This window comes from Pholis gunnellus (genome assembly GCF_910591455.1).
Source record: "Pholis gunnellus genome assembly, chromosome: 13".
NCBI lineage: Eukaryota > Metazoa > Chordata > Actinopteri > Perciformes > Pholidae > Pholis > Pholis gunnellus.
In genome coordinates, this window is record NC_136540.1 from 7,522,742 (window position 1) to 7,540,274 (window position 17,533).

Below are 17,533 nucleotides of genomic sequence, written 5' to 3' on the forward strand. Positions count from 1 at the left end.
GAACTGCAATTAAACCAAATACGAAACACAAACAAACCCGAGATAGTAAGTGTCTTCAGTTACAGGTCATGATGGAACTGTGGCTAAAGAAATGTGTAGATCAGTGAAATATGGGGACAAGTGTGTTCTCACTCACTTTGTCACAGTGTGGTACATTTGAACTAATGTACAATTTTGTGTACAGTTAAATCATTATTGCACATAAAAGTAATCAGACATTTATTCAGTTCAATTCAATTCATTTTTTATAGCTCAAAATCACAAATTTGCCTCAGAGGGCTTAACAATCCGTACACATACGACATCCTCTGTCCCAGTCTCGACCTGCAGGTTATTGGTGTTTCGTGTCTGCACGCTGGCTTGGATGACCCGCTGGCTGGCGGCTCACAGTGAACGTATGTCTCGCTACGTCCTGATGATGGGGACAGTAGGCCTGAGTCTCATCTCCATCATGAACATGGTGCTGTTTTACAGACTGCTCAGGGCCGACTTCCTCCCCAGCACACACAACAACACCAGCAACGACCACTAGAGAAGCCAGCTCTGGGTTTCTCCGTGTCAAAAATGACTCCATTGGTTCAGTTGAACAGTGGTTCAAGGACCCGAATGACCACTGTAACTTATAGTGTTTGCTTGTAACTTCTAATGTTTGTCAATAAAGTAAAGATGAAGCACACGTTAGCAGATGTCTTTTGGGAGTTTAGACATAAAAAGTGCAGCGATCAGCTCCAATAAACTGCCTAAGCTGCATTTGTTTTTTGGAAATTATTTGCATTTAATTTTCTTTGAGCATTTTTTATGCAACACTGATTATTTAATATCATATGGTCAGTTCAGTGCAGTTGCTGCTATGTACAGCCGCTCAAGTATTTATTCAGGTTGTGTGTTTCTAAAAAGTTATATTCAGTTTCTACATTTTAAAACAAGGCATCATGCAACTAACCACATGCTTTATAATAACAGATTAAAGCAGCATACACTACATCATGATCCTCTTCTGCTGGAACAATTGGGTAAGAGTGGGACCATCACAGCTTGTCTTAGTTTGGACCTCTTCTTCTCTGACGTGAGGCAGGTGAACCTTCTCTGTCCTGGACTCTCTCTCATACCAGGGACACACCTTTAGGTGCTCTGACATGGACGGGACGTCTTGGAAGCACCAATCGTCCACAGGAGAGAACAAAGTGCTGAACTGCCAAACCTGAAGTCACAGAGAAGAGACAGGCACGAGAGAGAGAGAGAGAGAGAGAGAGAGAGAGAGAGAGAGAGAGAGAGAGAGAGAGAGAGAGAGAGAGAGAGAGAGAGAGAGAGAGAGATCGGGATATTCAGTCGTATATTTTCATTTACACTCAATATTCTCCTAAAATTGTATTCAATCAAATATTAAATGTTAGTTAAGGCAGTAAAGGACAGTACTCTTTGTGGTGAAGCTGCACATAGAATATTTAGCCGTTATAAAACTTGAGGTCTCTGCAGAGGAAGTACTCTGGTTCATTATTAATGTAACATTACTACAGCAAGTACTAGATGTGCTTAAATATCAAAAGTAAAAGTTAGTGTATTATAATTATGTGAAATAATTAGACTTTGGATCAGCAGCATTTAACTGATGTGGCTGGCTGAGGAGCTAGTTTTAACTACTTATTATAATCAATTTCCACTTTATTAGGTACACATAACTAAAACTAACAGTCCTGCAATAAATCCAAACTTCATGAAGATTATAGTGTTTTTATTCAATAGAGATAAAAAATCCATACCTACGCCCTACCTGATTCTATCTTGTATCATATACTGTACTCTCCCCTAATGTTGACCATCTCTTAAATATTAAAAAATCACTTTCTTTTTGATGACATCATTTAAACTGGCAGATGTTGCTGATGAACGGTCAAGTAAACCAGATAGACACACTGGTTCTTATCTCACCGTCTGCTTCACCCTCCACTTGGCTCCTCCATGTGAGTAGGTCTTCTTCTCCCAGCGGAGGGTGACCATCCCTCTCTCCTGCAGCAGAGAGGAGCTCACCTGCCTCATCAGCTGGGACACCAGAGCCAGCTGGGACAGGGACAGACTGTCCAGGAAGCTGGCCATGTGGCACAGCACCTCGTAGGGCAGCGAGCTCAGAGAGTCCTCCGGTCCTCCTCCCCGACCTCCTCTCTTCCTCTGAGTGGTGGAGGAGTCCGCTGAGCTCCTGGACGGCTGGGAAGCTTCACCCGGAGAAGCAGGGATGGTGGGATGCAGGCTAAAGCAGCCAAGGTCCTCGCTGAAACAAAAGTGGAAACTGTGTTCTTGAAGGTTCATTAGATTTGTACTGCCCCGCATGACTGTAATTTATCTGCAGGGGAACTTGGTTAACAATAACAGAGTGATGACACTAGAAGAATGTGTAGCCCCTGTGTAAAGATAAGAGATTAAAACTAGTCAGTTCCCAATAAAGTTGAGTGAAAATAATTAAGTAGTATATGTAATATTAACAATATGAAGGAAATCATGGGGCAGCATCTTTGAGTGGGATAAACAAAATAAAAAAACACAAACTGCGCCTTTAGTTTCCGCCATTTTGTTTGATTGGTTACTGGTATCAGTCAGGGCCACCTGTGGTAAAAAAATACAATCGGGAGAGACGCGAAGGAAGAGATAGCGGCTAACAAGTAGGAAGGAAAAGAGAACTACTTATGTCAAGTAAGTGGGGGAAAAATAATATCAGAAAGATGAGACACACACGTTTTTTAGTTTATCTCGGCCTGACCATAGGTGTGTGTAAGTGTGTGTGTGTGTGAGTGTGTGAGTCTACGGTGAGGTGTTGAGTCGAGTTGAGTGACTAGTTTCTAGTTTTCTTATTTGATCTGAGTTTTTATAGGGAAATAGTGGAAAGAGGAAGGAGAGGAATTAAGTTGTGTGGTAATATTTTGATATTTAGCCAATTCAGGTTAGCATGGCGGTTTCAAGCTACAGCTTAATTGTTCTGCAAATTTCAGTAGTGAATCTACAACTCAACATTCCAGTTTAAAGTTAGTCAACTAATGCATGATATAGAGTTTTGGGGTGCTACAAAAAAAAAAAAGAAATGTGAATCAGTACGACACCATAATAACGATGAACTGTTTTATCTTACTTGTAGGAGACGGTGGCTTCATGAGTGGAGGGCTGAAACCTCGTCTGGCTGTAGGTGCATCCCAGGTAGGCCAGAGGGCATCTCTGCTCGAACCATCCATTCACACCCATCTGGATGTCACTGTGGATGTTCCTGCATGTGAGAGCTTTTATTATTAGAAAATGACATGTAATGTTGTGCATTGCTTTGGTTCAATAAAATAATGTAACATCAGACATTTTTTATTTGTACGGTTTGTTTTTCATCTCACTGTAACATCAGAGATGTGGTGGTTAGAGCATCTGGATAAATCAGATTAGGTCAGTGAATTCCTACAAAATAGATTCAAGTAATAATGATCGAGTCTCTATTATTTAAATAATATCCTTTTATCTACTTAACCTACTTTCCATCTTCCAGGATAACCTGGACTGGTATGAGTACAAACACAACATTTCATTTTATATTAGAATTGTTTTACTAAGGTGTAAGATCTGGCTAGCAACAGCCCCTCTCCTCCCGGCAAATTAGTGTTCTGGCGGGAGGACATAATGATACAAGATGTATTCTCATTTCTGTCATTTAATCCAATAAAGAAACTATCAAAATGTATATGAATTCCCAGGTTAGTGGCAGAGTAAAAACAATATAGATTTATGCCACACATGACGATTACGATCGATTCGCAATGTTATTTTGACCAGCTTGCGGAGTTTCAACCGTTTGGTCAAATTTGGCATATTCTTGTCCTGCTTTTAGTTAGAAGTTGGCTTTTTTTGGTATAAACAATAACTGTACATTTAAAATGTGTGGACCCAGTAGTAGACGTGAAAATGTTGATCCCTATTTGTTTGGCGCATGCGGCCATATTTGACACAAAGCACCTTTTTAAAACTGTGAATAAACTATATTTGGAATTTCTTATTTCCTATGCAGGCAATAATTCGATTTCAAAGGATAATTGGATAAAAAATAAGAAAACCCACTTATAATGTTTGCCATACTCTCTGCGCTGGAAGGTGTGTCCACAGAGGAAGGTGAAGGCAGAGCTGCCCTTGTGGTGCCGACTGGTGACGCTTTCCACCTGCAGCTGTAGGTGCAGCTCCAGCGGTTTGGCAGCGGTCAGGTCAGCCAGCGATGTTTCTCTCCGGAAAGGAGCAGACAAGAAGTTGTAGGTCTGTGTGCCTTCATCTTGTAACAGACCGTCCGTGCATATGTTCTCCGCAATGAGGTGACCCCTTTGCTCCTTCTCCAGGGAGCACAGCAGAGAGGCCTGAGAGGCACATCGAAAACATTATGTGACAGTATATTTAGTTTATCTGTGGTCATTAGGATTTATGAAGAGTTAAACATTATGCCACTGAATTCCACTGAGCAAGTCATTTGATGTGGGTATACTATTTTTAAATGAATAGTAGTTTTTGTATCTCAACATCGTCACAAACGGTGGTGCACCGGGGTATAAAGCACATTTAATCTGACACAACAAGAGCTGTAGCTCACAGAATGTCGGCATATTTCCTTTGACTATCTTTAAAATGTCAAAAATAATTTAAAAAAAGAAAACTGTATACAGTACATATATATATATATATATATATATATATATATATTATATCACATCAGAATGTCCCAGAGCCCAAAGTGACACTCAAATTACCTGTTTTTTAACCAACAGCCCAGAACCCTTACCCTTGCCTTACCTGATAAATGTATGATAAAAATGTTTAATATTCTATTGATTGACAAATTAATTAATTGACAAATTCTTCCAGCACTGAAAATGCTTTTATAGTAAAAAGAAAGTGAGACGTTCAATTCAATTTTCTCTCTGGCTTGACAGACGCTCAGGAAAATACACTTTCCCTAAGCGCACCAAAAATGACCAAAACGAGGACATTTTAATCAAAAGAGGTGCGATGGATTTAAAAGATAAGAAGGAGGATGAATCTCTCTCACCTGAACCTCATCCCACACTGGCATCTCCTCTAGCACCACCCCCAGGTCGCTGGTATCCACAGCTCGCTTCTCCCTCTTGTAGAAATTGGGGTTGCGGATGCGGGACTGCCTGGCACAGAAGCTGGTTGGGATTTTAAAGGTACGCACAGTGATAATCTTCATCGGCTCCAACAGTTCGTACACATATTCCATTTTTTGTTTTTCAGCGAGACAAGAGGAGGGTGTGGAGGAAGCAATGCATGCACTGCTGCCCCGTTGGTAGTTTGATGCTGAGCCATCCATACAGGTATCTGATGTATCTTCTTCTGTCAGAGTGGCCAGGCCGTCTCCTCTCCCTTCAGAAAGTTCCTGGTCTCTGCCTTCCATAAGTGCCTCTCCAGCTTTCCTGCAGCCACCCATCTCCATACTGAACATGCTCTCCCAGGCGTTGTAGTTTTCCAACAGATCAGGATTCACTTCTGTGCCCCTGGCAATAGCCTCTCTCTCTTCCTGGGTTAGCTCCTGCTCATATTCAACGTCGACCTCATCTTCATCCTCCTCTTCTTTTTCACCAGATATCTGCATGTTCAAAGACTCCCAAGTGGGCTCACTGGCCTCCTTTGCAGCTGCCTTTTCTGCTGCCTCTTTCCTCTGCTTCTCCTTCCTCCTCTTGTCCCTCCTTTCTTCCTCGTCGTCATCCACACTCTGGGTCAGCTCTGGGAACAGATTTCTCATCTTCATGGAGTGAAACAGGAGGTCCTGGTCTTTCAGGGCCATGGCAAAGTCCAGACATCTTTCCTGCTCTCTTTCCCTGAGCAGGTTTTTCAGTAGCTCAGTGTTTGGATGAGAATGGGCGTCGTTGGCCGGCCATCGGTTCCACTCCATGGAGCAACACACTACGCTGGCCGGACACATCTGGAGGTGAGCCGCCTGCGAGGAGCGGGGCAGGTGGAGCGGGCAGCCGTACTCGGCGTTGAGGCAGGGCACCCTCACGTTAGGGCAGAGCAGCAGGTGATCCTCCTCTTTACAAAGGTGGAAGAGGGCTCCACAGTGCAGGGGGCAGGGGATGACCGCACAGCACACTGAGACCTCCACCCGAGCCCTGCAGCGCCGGCTGTAGCAGGAATCACAGTGGACGTGCTGTCGCACCCTGGAGGCTCGAGAACACTGACTCTGATTGGGTTCCGGGAGGAAGAAAGGAAAATGATGTAATGGATAAAAAGCATAAAAACAGTCACAAAATCATCTTTAATTTGGGGCTTTTAATCTCTACTAGTGTAGTGCCCTTTGAAAACATGCCTCTTCAGAACAGGCTGAATGCTTGGCCTGTGGTGCTGCTGCTTGCAGCTTTCTTGAGTACCGCTAATTGAAACACCTTCACAAACACCAGTGAAATACACTCCGGTTCAGGAAAGAACACCTGGGACAGACTTTACCATTGAGCAAGATGGGCAACGGCGAAAAAACAGCTATATATTTATATTAAATATTGAATAGTGTTAATATGCTAATTGTTCCCCAAAATAACTCACAAAGCACCGAAGCATTTAAAAATATAGTTTTACTATTAATAGTTAATAATTCTATTTCTGGAAGAAAGTTTTGAGTATTGGTAATAAAAGCTGTTAATATGCTGCTTTATTAGGTTTAAATATATTTTCAGGCGAGAAAGTAAGTAAAAGTAGATTCCCAATAAGTTGTCAGTTAAACCAAATAACGAGACAGGCCAAGGACACACAGGTGGCCCAGCTTAGCAGCATTATGCTACACAGAGCGCTGTTTACTTGTTTATTTAAAGCGTATTAACATTGTCACGTTTCCAAGTTTGAAGAAAGCATTCCATACATCTCCCAAGTAGATCAGACGAACGGTTTGTGAAATATGTGAAGGACAGAGATTCCCTGCTTCATAGTGAAATGGGTCAGCCATTAATAAACATGAAATTGTGGCTTTGAATATTTCACTTTGGGTAAACATGTTATAGCTTCAATGGAGAGGCAAAACAGAATATACCGTACGTGATACTGTCAACTACTGTAAAATAAGATGATTACAGCAACTTAAAGATAAATACAAGTGGAAAACTGAATCCTGGGGTTGCAAAATAAAATCATACCATGCTTCAGATCTTGCAGGTCCTGCAAACAAAGAAGAAACTATGAATCTCAAAGTCCTGCGTGTCATCACACACAAGGGCAGGATACCAGCAGGGTCCTGTGACATTAGAGTCAATGGGAACAGAACTACAGACATAAGCCCACCGCTCTGAGAGAAGGGAAAGCAGAGAAACATACTCTGTGTACTCCGTCTTGTGCTTTAAAGACCAAGTGTCTGTGTGTGTGTGTGTGTGTGTGTGTGTCTGAGTGTGTGTGTGTGTGTCTGTGTGTGTCTGAGTGTGTGTGTGTGTCTGAGCTATGTGTGTGTTTTATAAATAGAGCCGAGCGCTGACTGAGAAATGTTACACAGGTGGTCAGAAACATGGTTTGGGTTACCAGTACCCTCAGAGACTTACACCAGGAAATCTCTCCCTCTGATTCACATTGTGGTGTTTTGCACAATTGATTTGCAGCTGCAGAGAGCAAAATTAGTCTTACTTATTATCCAAACAGTGTCCTCTAGTGGAGATTCAATAACAAGTGTCAGAGTCACTCCAACACAAGATAAGCTGATGACTCTGTGCTTGATTCAGGTGCACATTCATTTGGCCCAGGAATGAATAGATAGAAGTTTGGTGGCCGTGATTGAGTCCGCTTCAGAAACTGAAGGGTGGGGGGGGGGGGGGGGGGGCTTGGTGCTTGGTGGTTCTTGGCTAATTTTAACCTGGCAGTACAAACAGCACAGGGAGCAAAAGCAACGTTATAAAACGAGGAGGAAGCAACACGTCTGCGGTGGCACCTTGGTAAGAGCTTTGACTGGATACGGTTTGATCCCGTTGTGAATGTGTTGAAATACTTCGATGATGTTTATTTTTGTTCTTTTTAAGTTGCAAACGGTACAGTGACACTTCTTAGACCAGTAACACAATTGAAGTAAAGTTGCTTCAAGTGCTCGTCTGTGCTTCAGGACACACACCTGAACAATACTACTATATAGGCCTCTAGTTTACCTTCAGCTCCTCGTGGAACATGGAATAAATACATTTAAATGCAGTTTTGTAAGAGTGCTTTTAGAGCCAAGCTGAAGAACAGACGTTGATGCTTACCTTTACTGTTTGTTGTGAGGCGTAGGGATCATAAGATACATGATATACGAAACAAACAACATTAATGCTGCCTAAAACTCTTGAGAATAATAATATCATTTTACTATGTCAGGCCTATAATAATTCATATTAAACCAGAAGGTAAGAATCTCTCTTTGTTTGACCTGGTCATAATAATCTGCCATATGTGACTTGTGATGATGGATCCCAATCCAAAAAGGTTGAGTAACACTATGTTATCCACTATTTGGGGTATTTAACATTACATGGTTTACGTATGAATCTGTGTGTCATTTCTGTGTTTTACTTGCAGGATTACAAAAAACCTTTGCTTCAGTGTCCTCTAGATATGGTGAGTCACAGACCTTCCACATCTAATTCATGTTGAGTTAAAGCTTTGATGCACCATGTTTGTTATGCACTGTTTTTTATGTTCCAAGTTGACTCCTCTCTTTTTCTTTCTCATCCAATCAGAGTCATCGTTCTCGAGCCTCCGGGGTGCGACAGCATGTCCACTGTGATTCCTGCTACAGCCGGCGCTACAGGGCTCGGGTGGAGGTCTCAGTGTGCTGTGCGGTCATCCCCTGCCGCCTGCACTGTGGAGCCCTCTTCCACCATTGTAAAGAGGAGGATCACCTGCTGCTCTGCCCTAACGTGAGGGTGCCCTGCCTCAACGCCGAGTACGGCTGCCCGCTCCACCTGCCCCGCTCCTCGCAGGCGGCTCACCTCCAGCTGTGTCCGGCCAGCGTAGTGTGTTGCTCCATGGAGTGGCTCCGGTGGCCGACCGATGACACAAACCCACACGGCGGCTTGGCCCTGCAGGTGAACGTGCTGAAGGAAATCAAGGAGCAGGAGGAGCCTCTGGATCTTGCCATGGCCCTGGTGGATCAGTCAGACCTTTATGACCGCATGAAACTGAAGCCTGTCTTTCCAGAGCTGATCGAAGCAGACGAGGAGGAAGTAAAGGATGAGAAGAAAGAAGAGACGGCAACGGGAGGGTCCGTCAACGGTGTCACAGATGAAGGTAATAATACAAAAGTGTTGTGATTTCTGGTCTTTCTTTCCTCAGCTGTTGTCTTTACACTTCACACCTCTGTTCCTGCAGAAAGCGGCTTGTGTGACAATAACGCTGTCGAGGAGACTCTACAGAACAGAGTGGGGCAAGCCTCAGGCGTCAACAAAGAGAGATACGACCTGTGCGAGATGATGTTCGGCATGGACAAAGGCGGCTGCGCTGTTGCTCAGGCAAACCAAGACAATCCCAAGCCGGGTGAGAAGGTGAAGGACAAAGATGATGCGCTTGTAGACATAGATGAGACTGGTCATGCCCCGTGGAATGAGGGGGTGCTGGAGCGTCTGGGGCAGGAGCTCACCCCGCAGGAGTTCCACATGTATGTGGTGCATCATGGGCACATGCTGCTTACCTTCGGACAAATGAAGGCCTGTACACCGAGGGAGGATGATTTTGTGTACGGCAGCCTGGAGCCTATCCCAGTCCAGACCCTGCGCTCTTTCAAGGTGATGATTTCAGCTACTGTTACATAGAACTGTTGTTATCACCCTTATAAGGGGTGAGTTTGCATCAACCGTAGTGATGACCTCCTTCTTTTCGTGCATAACCAGGGCTTAAATCTCAGCGGGCCTTAGCAGTAACATACCTGTGTAGGGGTGTAACGGTACACAAAATGCAAAAAAAACGAATTCATTTTCCTTTGATTTGAATTCAACGGCACCTAATTGGCCATTATTCTTATTCTTAGAGTTAAGGCACTCAAATTGGCTACAGGCATATTGTCAATAAGAAAATGTTAATCGTAAAAATGTTAACACAAATGTCAGTAAAGCTCAATCGTAAGACTCTGACCTGTCGGTAATTCCTGAACTGCAGCTTTGCCACAACAGACTTATTAAAATGCACAAGTGAAGGAACATTGCTGGGGTGCTCAAGCCCTTTGACCGAATACTTTTAGTATTAGTTTAGTATATTCAGTATTCTCTTTGACGTGGTCTAAAACTGCAGTGCTGCCTGAATGTTGTGGGGAGAAAGACTTGCCTAGTCTGTGTTTGTCTCTAATTGACACATTCAGGTTATGCCGTCATAAAGTAAATGTTTATCCGTAGATAAACTGAACTTTAGTTAATCAATGTTGGCATACAGTTTGACACAAGTTGTGGTCCATTGAGCTTGACTAACTTGGCTATACAGTACTTTACAGTACAACCAGCTGCATCATGAACAGAATTGTTCACATACTTGCCTACGTACGACGTGTGGGCACACCAGAGAACTAAGACTGTACAGACGCCAGCTATTTTGACGAGCATATTTTTCACGGTGCAGCTGTGGCTCAATGGCTGGAGCAGGTCGTCCTTTAATCACAAGGTTGGTGGTTCTATCTCTGGCTCGTCCTGTTTGCATTTCGAAGTGCCCTTGAGTGAAAACTCGCACTCCAGAACCTCCGTTCCTCATGTGTGAGGAGTTGGCAAAAATAGACTGTTTTAACAGTGTTTTGGTCACAGGGCGTACCGATATGAGGATGCGACATACGGAACATCCTGTACCCAACGGTTCAGGACAAATTTGACATAATCGTACTGTTACATCCCTAGTTTAGACCCTTTTTTGCTCAAATGAAATTTAGAGTCGAGTAGGGTACTTTTCCACCAAAAGGAAGTGAAAAATCGAAACTTTAAGAGTGTCGTACAAACTACAGCAACTAGGAAACGCTCCATCCAAATAAAACTGCACTCAACTACATTAAAGCCTAAAATGGCCCAATACAGCTTTAAAATAAACGTAAACAAAACATACTCAACATTCATTTACGAAAAGATGTGTTCACTGTGCTCTGTACTTATTATGTAAAATGTATTTCTTCCTGTCAGATCCCCGACAGCTATCACTACAGCAGGCGGCGGATTCATCACTACGACACAAGTCGGCCTCCGAGCGAGCCTTGCAGTGTGGACACATCCGACCTCGTGTTCAAGGATGAGGACTGCTTCAGTGATGAAGCAGCAGCCACCCTGCTGGGCTATGCTGAAATGGAGGCCAGGGGTCACAAGGTCAGTGAGATATTTATGACCGTATATATATGAAACACGATGGTTAACAAGCTAAATAAAATCAATTGTACCAGCAGCAACAGATACAACAAAATACTAATTTAAATGTGTTTTTGTTTATATTAAAACCAGTTTCAAGTTACTGCAGTTTGACTTGTATATTGTGTGGAAGATACAACAACCTTTAGTGAGGTACTTCATGCAAAAACAGTGGTCCTTTCACCAGAAATAACGAGGGATCGTGATCATTTGGTTTCCATGCAGATCAGTGAGGCAAATTCATCCGATGGGATTTATATCGACGCGGCAACACAGACGCATTCGTTCCGCACGGCTCCGTTTCAAGCGAAGACGACCCTGGCTGAGGTGATGGCCGACAGACCTCTGAAGCTTCGTCTTCAGCTGCAGTCAGAGAGGGTGAGCGGCAGAAACACCAGAGCCAGCTGTGCCTTCACCTTCCTCTGCGGTCACACCTTCCACCGCAGAGAGTTCCCCACACATTTCAGGTATACTACTGACTACTGACTTGTCTCTCTTATTGAAAAAAGGATGAACATTAAAGTAATGGATGTTGATCTCTCATCTCCCTCCCAGGAACGTCCACAGTGACATCCAGACGAGTCTAAGTGGATGGTTTGAGCAGAGATGCCCTCTATCCTACCTGGGATGCACCTACAGCCAGAGGAGGTTTCAGCCCTCCACACACAAAGCCACCGTCTCCTATGAGTGAGCACATTTCACATTCATCGGTACAGATTTGAAATATTTGGGTCGACCATTTGCCATTAAATAGTATCACAACATTTTAAAGTGGCCATGATTTATACTCTCATCACTCTCGTAGCTTTGTGTACGCTAGCTGCTCATTACCAAACAGCAGACAGACAGTTTAGCAGCTAAAGAGCCAGAAGGTTCCCTCAGGAGTTGGTAGAGACAAAAAACAGAGCTAAAAGAGAATGAATATTGGATTTACATTCAACAGGTTGCCACCAGGTTGCCCTAAACCTGCATTATTTCTAACAGCCGCCAGGGGGCGACTCCTCTGGTTGCAAAAGTCTGATTGTATAGAAGTCTAAAGTTTAGAAACGTATTGGCTTGTATTTGTTTAGTGAATGAAGGGCTTTATATTTTCATCCCTACAGTCATCAGCTGAGGAGTTTCAACTTGCGTCCAACACCTGTAGCCTCAGTAGGTGACGACTCCCAGCCGCCCAGGAGCTCAGCGGACTCCTCCACCACTCAGAGGAAGAGAGGAGGTCGGGGAGAAGGACCAGAGGACTCTCTGAGCTCGCTGCCCTACGAGGTGCTGTGCCACATGGCCAGTTTCCTGGACAGTCTGTCCCTGTCCCAGCTGGCTCTGGTGTCCCAGCTGATGAGGGAGGTGAGCTCCTCTCTGCTGCAGGAGAGAGGGATGGTCACCCTCCGCTGGGAGAAGAAGACCTACTCACATGGAGGAGCCAAGTGGAAGGCCAAACCTGTGAGATATGCGTACTGAATCATCCAATCCATTATTTTAATTTATAATAGGGAATCCCATACTCACTGTGATCCATATTTCCTTTTGTCTCTTCCTGTTTCTCTCCAGGTATGGGAGTTCAGTCACCTCTTCTCCTCAGTGAATTCGTGGCATATGGCAGACATCCCTCCCATATCGGCTCATCTAAAAGTCTGTCCTTACTACGAGTCCTCTCTGCACAGTGAGCCCGTTCCCCTCCCAAGCATGAGTGACAAGCAGGTGTGCAGCCAGGAGAGGATTAACCTCGTCGCCCATTTTGCAAGAAACAGATTGCAACAATGAAAAAGATCCTTTTCATTCTACCTGCCGTTTCAGAATGTATTTGTGCATTATTGACACTGAAGGCAGATTACACTGCACAAGTATAGGGATGATGTCTTATAACCAGTATGTCACGAAGAACTACACAGAGCAAATCAAATAAACCTGAACTTGTAGTTTTTCTTCTTCTGTATTGTACGTTTTACTCAACTACATTTATTTGACACCTAAAGTTACAAGTTACTTTGCAAATTAGAAATGTACGTACAAAAATATAATAACTATAAGTAGAGTGCATGATTATTGATTGAAAGCCAAACAGTATAATAATTAGTTAAAATGGGCTGTCTTTAGGATGCTGTTAATAGTAATCTATACCTAATATTCAAATTATTGGATGAATGGTTTATGTATACAGCTTTAATATATGTACTACAACATTTTATATGAAAACAAATGTAATTCAGATTTGATTCTGGTTTTAATCAAATATAATTAGAGCTGCAAGGATTAATCAACTAGTTGACTGAACTTCTTACGTCTTAACTTCAGAAGAACTCTTTAATACTTAATTTAAAACACTGCAATGGGCCTTTTACTTTTGATACTTTAAGTATGTTTTGCTAATACAATTAATGTGAATCAAGTACTTTAACTGTAACGGTATTTTAACTCTTTTCTTTTACACGTTTCAGTACTTTTAAGTAAAGCATCAGAATAATTCTTCTGCCAATGAAAACAAACGAAGAGCCTCATATGATGCATAAGCGTTTCCAAAAGATTGATGAAAAACAAATTTAAACAGACATTGTTACCCAGAGGTGGGATGAGACTTCAGCTCTCTATCATCTCAAGGAATAAAATACAAATATTATTCCTTTCTTTGCTCGCAACAGCTGGTAGCATCACTTCCACGGAGCTCCTCCTCCTCCTGCTGCTGCTTCGTGGCACTGATCACCCCTCATACCGGACTGCTTTGTTGTGGGTACAGCAGCCGCACTGCACGTACAGGCAGAAGGTTAGGAGGAGGTTATTTCTACTCAGACTGCAGCAGGATTCGTTCACACGGTCGGGAAACACGTCGGCCTGCTGCAACAGAGAAACGGCTCAGCTGAGAGCACGAGAAACGCGCAAAGCGCCGGTTTGCACGCAGGACGTTTTTGCACGAGTCCTTTTTGTTTTTCTCCATCTCCGCTGCATCGAGGGGCGGAGACAGCGCGGCGATACGAGGATCCATGAGAGACGCTCTGAACAGGACACAGCTTCAGTATCACGGTAGGCCACGGTCACAGTGATGAATACACAGTTACAGGTAGACACCGCGTGAGCCACGGTGCAGAAACTAGAAAGCTTTTATGGGCTAGAAATAAAACCGAAAGAGGTTATTAAATAAGAGAGCGTTGGCATTTTGGCAATAGATGTATGAGATAATTTACCTTATAAAGCTAATGCAGAAAATCGGAGTGAGATAGAATATCGAGCAGATGGTTTATCAGTCTAGCTTGGTCAATAGATTGTATTTACTTTCCATGAAACAGACGCATAGTAAGCCTAAGCTCTGCTCTATGTCGGTCCTCAAAATGGACCCAAAACAGCTGTAGTGGGAGAAACCTTACCCAAAGACATCCAGCCTCCTGCATCTGTGTGCAGGTTGTGTAGGGCTGCAGCCATGGATGCTGGGAAGCTGGAGCAGCAGGTGGCCAGTGTGGAGAGAGGCATAGCCTTCCTGAAGCAGGAGCACCTGGCCATGCTGACGGGTCTGCAGCTGGAGATCACACACCTGAGGAGGCGCTGTCATGGTCAGTGTATACCGGCGGCCTGCTGCTCTCCATCTCTTCATGTGTTACTGAACCACTTGACTGTCCGTCTGTCACCCTGTCTTATCTTTCTCTGTCTGTCCGCCTGTTGTGCTTCTTTGCCTCGTGGCCGCAGAGCTAAGCTGTGAGCTGGACTCCAGGTTTCCTGACAGAAGCACAGAAGGTAAGACATTACAGTTCCTTGATGACTAAGTGGGAAATGATATGAGGGAGTTATGGAGAGGAAAGAGGAGCAGAATTCACAAGGACTTCATGATAGAAAGGGGTACAATGACCAGACTCAATGCCACATTATTACTGTAAATTGAGTTTGATCATTTGATGCATTACTGTTAACATTTTATACTCATTTGTTCATATTTGCATATCCTATTATATTTGTTAGGTATAGCGATGCACTGATACAATATGCCAGATCGGTATTGGCACGTTATAAAGCGGTTCAAGTCGGTATTGGCCATGACATAATCCATCCACATTCAATACAGTTTCCTTGTTAATAACATCATGTAATTCAGTGTTTCTGCTACAATCAGTCAGACGGCTGACTTTGTTTTTAGTTAACCTAAAAATTGTCAACAATGAGATCCAGGCAGCAAGGTACTCAGATTTAAAGTTTGGGAGAAATAGACCACTGGTGTTGGATCGGTTCTTGGTATCGGTAGATACCCTGAGTTGAGGTATTGGAATTGGTTTTGGGAAAGAAAGAGTTGGATGGAACAATGTGCTCAGTTTTTCCTGCAAGGAAAGTCAATGTTCCAGAAGAGAGAGAGAGAGAGAGACATAAACAAGTTAGAAGGTAACATTTAGTTCGAATTTAAAGCGCTGTTTCTTCCTACAACACGGCATATACAGTATATTTGGTTTTGCATATTTTTGTTCTGAAGTTGCAAGTTGTATCGATTTATCCATGTCCGTCAAGTGCTTTAGTCCAGCCTTGGTTTCATTGAGAAAACTCAAGCACTGTGATTTTGAACGTAATCTGCAACAAATGAGTTATAAAACAAAAGTATGTGTGCAAATATATAAAGACATATACATTTCTCACCCAACATTTGCCTCCAGGGAGGGGAGTAATTATTCATAGGAAGTGATGTCTAGACTAAAATCTACTTTAACACTGAATGAGTATTCTTGTGTTTATTGTTATCGTAAGTGTTATCGTAAGTCTTTTGGAGAACCAAAGCTAGTTGGGTGGTGGTGGTATGTTAGTTGTGCTTCATATATTTGGTACCCCTTAAAATTGCATGCGGCACCAGCCTGGCCCCCAAATTTACAATGATCACTGATAGGGAAGTAAATTACAGTATATGTGGTTATTATTTATTTAAGTGATGGAGCACAGAAAGGCACAGTGAAAAGAAGAATGTATGAAATGTAATAAAAGAGAGATTAATCAAGCAGACATAAAAAAGAGATATGGAGGATAGAAAAACAGACCAAATAATGACATCCTAATATATAGAATAATCTCCTCAACATCTACAGTATTTTCTGTATCTTGATGATTTTCAGTCCGTATTCGTTTATGTTTCTCAGAGGAAGAAGCAGAGCTGGCAGCACGCTGTGAGGCTGCACAGCGTCTCCTGGAGGACCAGCAGTGCGTGATGGTCGCCGCGCGTGGGGAGCTGCGGGCCGGCCGGGCACGGGCATCAACACTGGGAAGGAGCCTGAGAGAAGAAGAGCGGCACTTCCTGGAGGAGCTGAAACGTCGCAGCCACAAGATCACACTACTGAGTCGAGAGCTGCAACGCCAAAATGTCACCACGACAACCCTCTGCCACGAGCTCCACACCGCACGCTTAAAACTGTTCCAGCAACGGCAGCAGAGCACAGAGTCTGGGGCCGAGGGAGAGGGGGAACCCAGAGGAAAGGAGGAAGATGAGAATGATGAAGAAGAAGACGAAGGTGAGGAGGATGAAGATTACGAAGGGGAGGGCTCAGACTGGCTCCTGTCGCCACCTCCCCCGGCCTCTCCGAGCCAACCAGAAGCGAGACACAAGAGGCGTGTCAGCGCGAGGGAGGAGAGGGTCAGAGCTTGCGTCCCCCAGGAGAGGGTGACGTCACCGCAGAGGCCACACCCTATGCCTGACCCCGCCCTCTTCCTAGTGCCGCTTAGATACCGCCTCCTCCGCTTGAACCAGCCGATCAGAACGCAGAACGGAGAGGGGATGGAGGACGAGTGGGAGGATATAGAGGACAGCAGGGTGCACAGGAGGGTGGACATGGGAGCAGGAGAGGGAGAAACTGCTCTGTGATGAAGTTAGAAAAGACAACGTTGTCTTCCAGCAGGTTTTTGGCCAAGATCAACCAACAACTGAAGCAGTTATTCTAGAAAAAAAGCTTAAGACAAGATGTAACCATGTGATTGTCTGTAGATTTCAGGAAGTGAGTTAAATATTTAGAAGTTAGTTGCACAAGAGCGTGTGATCACAACAGCGTATTAACTTAATCCGTCACATTGATGGTACAACACGTACTTTGAAAATGTGAAGATAAAAGAGCTGGTCCAAAAAAAAAGACTGAATTGTGGTACTATTTCATATGGATGCCTTTTGAGTTTAACACTGTTGATCACGGCTTTTGCTTGTAATTAGTAGCCTTGCCATGAATACTGTGAACACACCGTACTGTTGA

The 17,533-nt window shown here is 43.7% G+C and overlaps 3 protein-coding genes across 3 annotated transcripts; 2 read left to right on the top strand and 1 right to left on the bottom strand.

The window, feature by feature from the left end:
- Window positions 1-979: 979 nt before the first annotated feature.
- Window positions 980-7,284, bottom strand: LOC306704937 (F-box only protein 40-like; the record flags this gene model as incomplete). Its single annotated transcript, XM_079171549.1, has 6 exons — window positions 7,152-7,284; window positions 5,057-6,208; window positions 4,084-4,370; window positions 3,119-3,250; window positions 1,930-2,266; window positions 980-1,201 (listed from the first exon to the last, which is right to left on the bottom strand). The coding sequence occupies exons 1-6, from the start codon at window positions 7,152-7,154 to the stop codon at window positions 980-982; spliced, it is 2,133 nt and encodes a 710-aa protein (XP_079027675.1). The 5' UTR covers window positions 7,155-7,284.
- A 595-nt stretch (window positions 7,285-7,879) lies between these two features.
- Window positions 7,880-13,200, top strand: LOC306704706 (F-box only protein 40-like). Its single transcript, XM_079171198.1, has 9 exons — window positions 7,880-7,934; window positions 8,551-8,589; window positions 8,712-9,261; window positions 9,343-9,755; window positions 11,124-11,303; window positions 11,568-11,809; window positions 11,898-12,029; window positions 12,446-12,779; window positions 12,888-13,200. The coding sequence occupies exons 2-9, from the start codon at window positions 8,587-8,589 to the stop codon at window positions 13,098-13,100; spliced, it is 2,067 nt and encodes a 688-aa protein (XP_079027324.1). The 5' UTR covers window positions 7,880-7,934; window positions 8,551-8,586; the 3' UTR covers window positions 13,101-13,200.
- A 1,548-nt stretch (window positions 13,201-14,748) lies between these two features.
- LOC306704791 (coiled-coil domain-containing 92B-like) lies at window positions 14,749-17,154 on the top strand (the record flags this gene model as incomplete). The annotated part of the gene is made up of 3 exons (XM_079171309.1): window positions 14,749-14,878; window positions 15,012-15,059; window positions 16,436-17,154. The coding sequence occupies 3 exons, from the start codon at window positions 14,749-14,751 to the stop codon at window positions 17,152-17,154; spliced, it is 897 nt and encodes a 298-aa protein (XP_079027435.1).
- Between the last annotated feature and the right edge of the window lie 379 nt (window positions 17,155-17,533).

Excerpts from the sequence above, each read along its gene's own strand:
- LOC306704706 (XM_079171198.1), top strand. Across the intron at positions 9,756-11,123 it reads AGACCCTGCGCTCTTTCAAG|ATCCCCGACAGCTATCACTA; the intron begins GTGATGATTTCA and ends TCTTCCTGTCAG. Across the intron at positions 11,304-11,567 it reads TGGAGGCCAGGGGTCACAAG|ATCAGTGAGGCAAATTCATC; the intron begins GTCAGTGAGATA and ends GTTTCCATGCAG.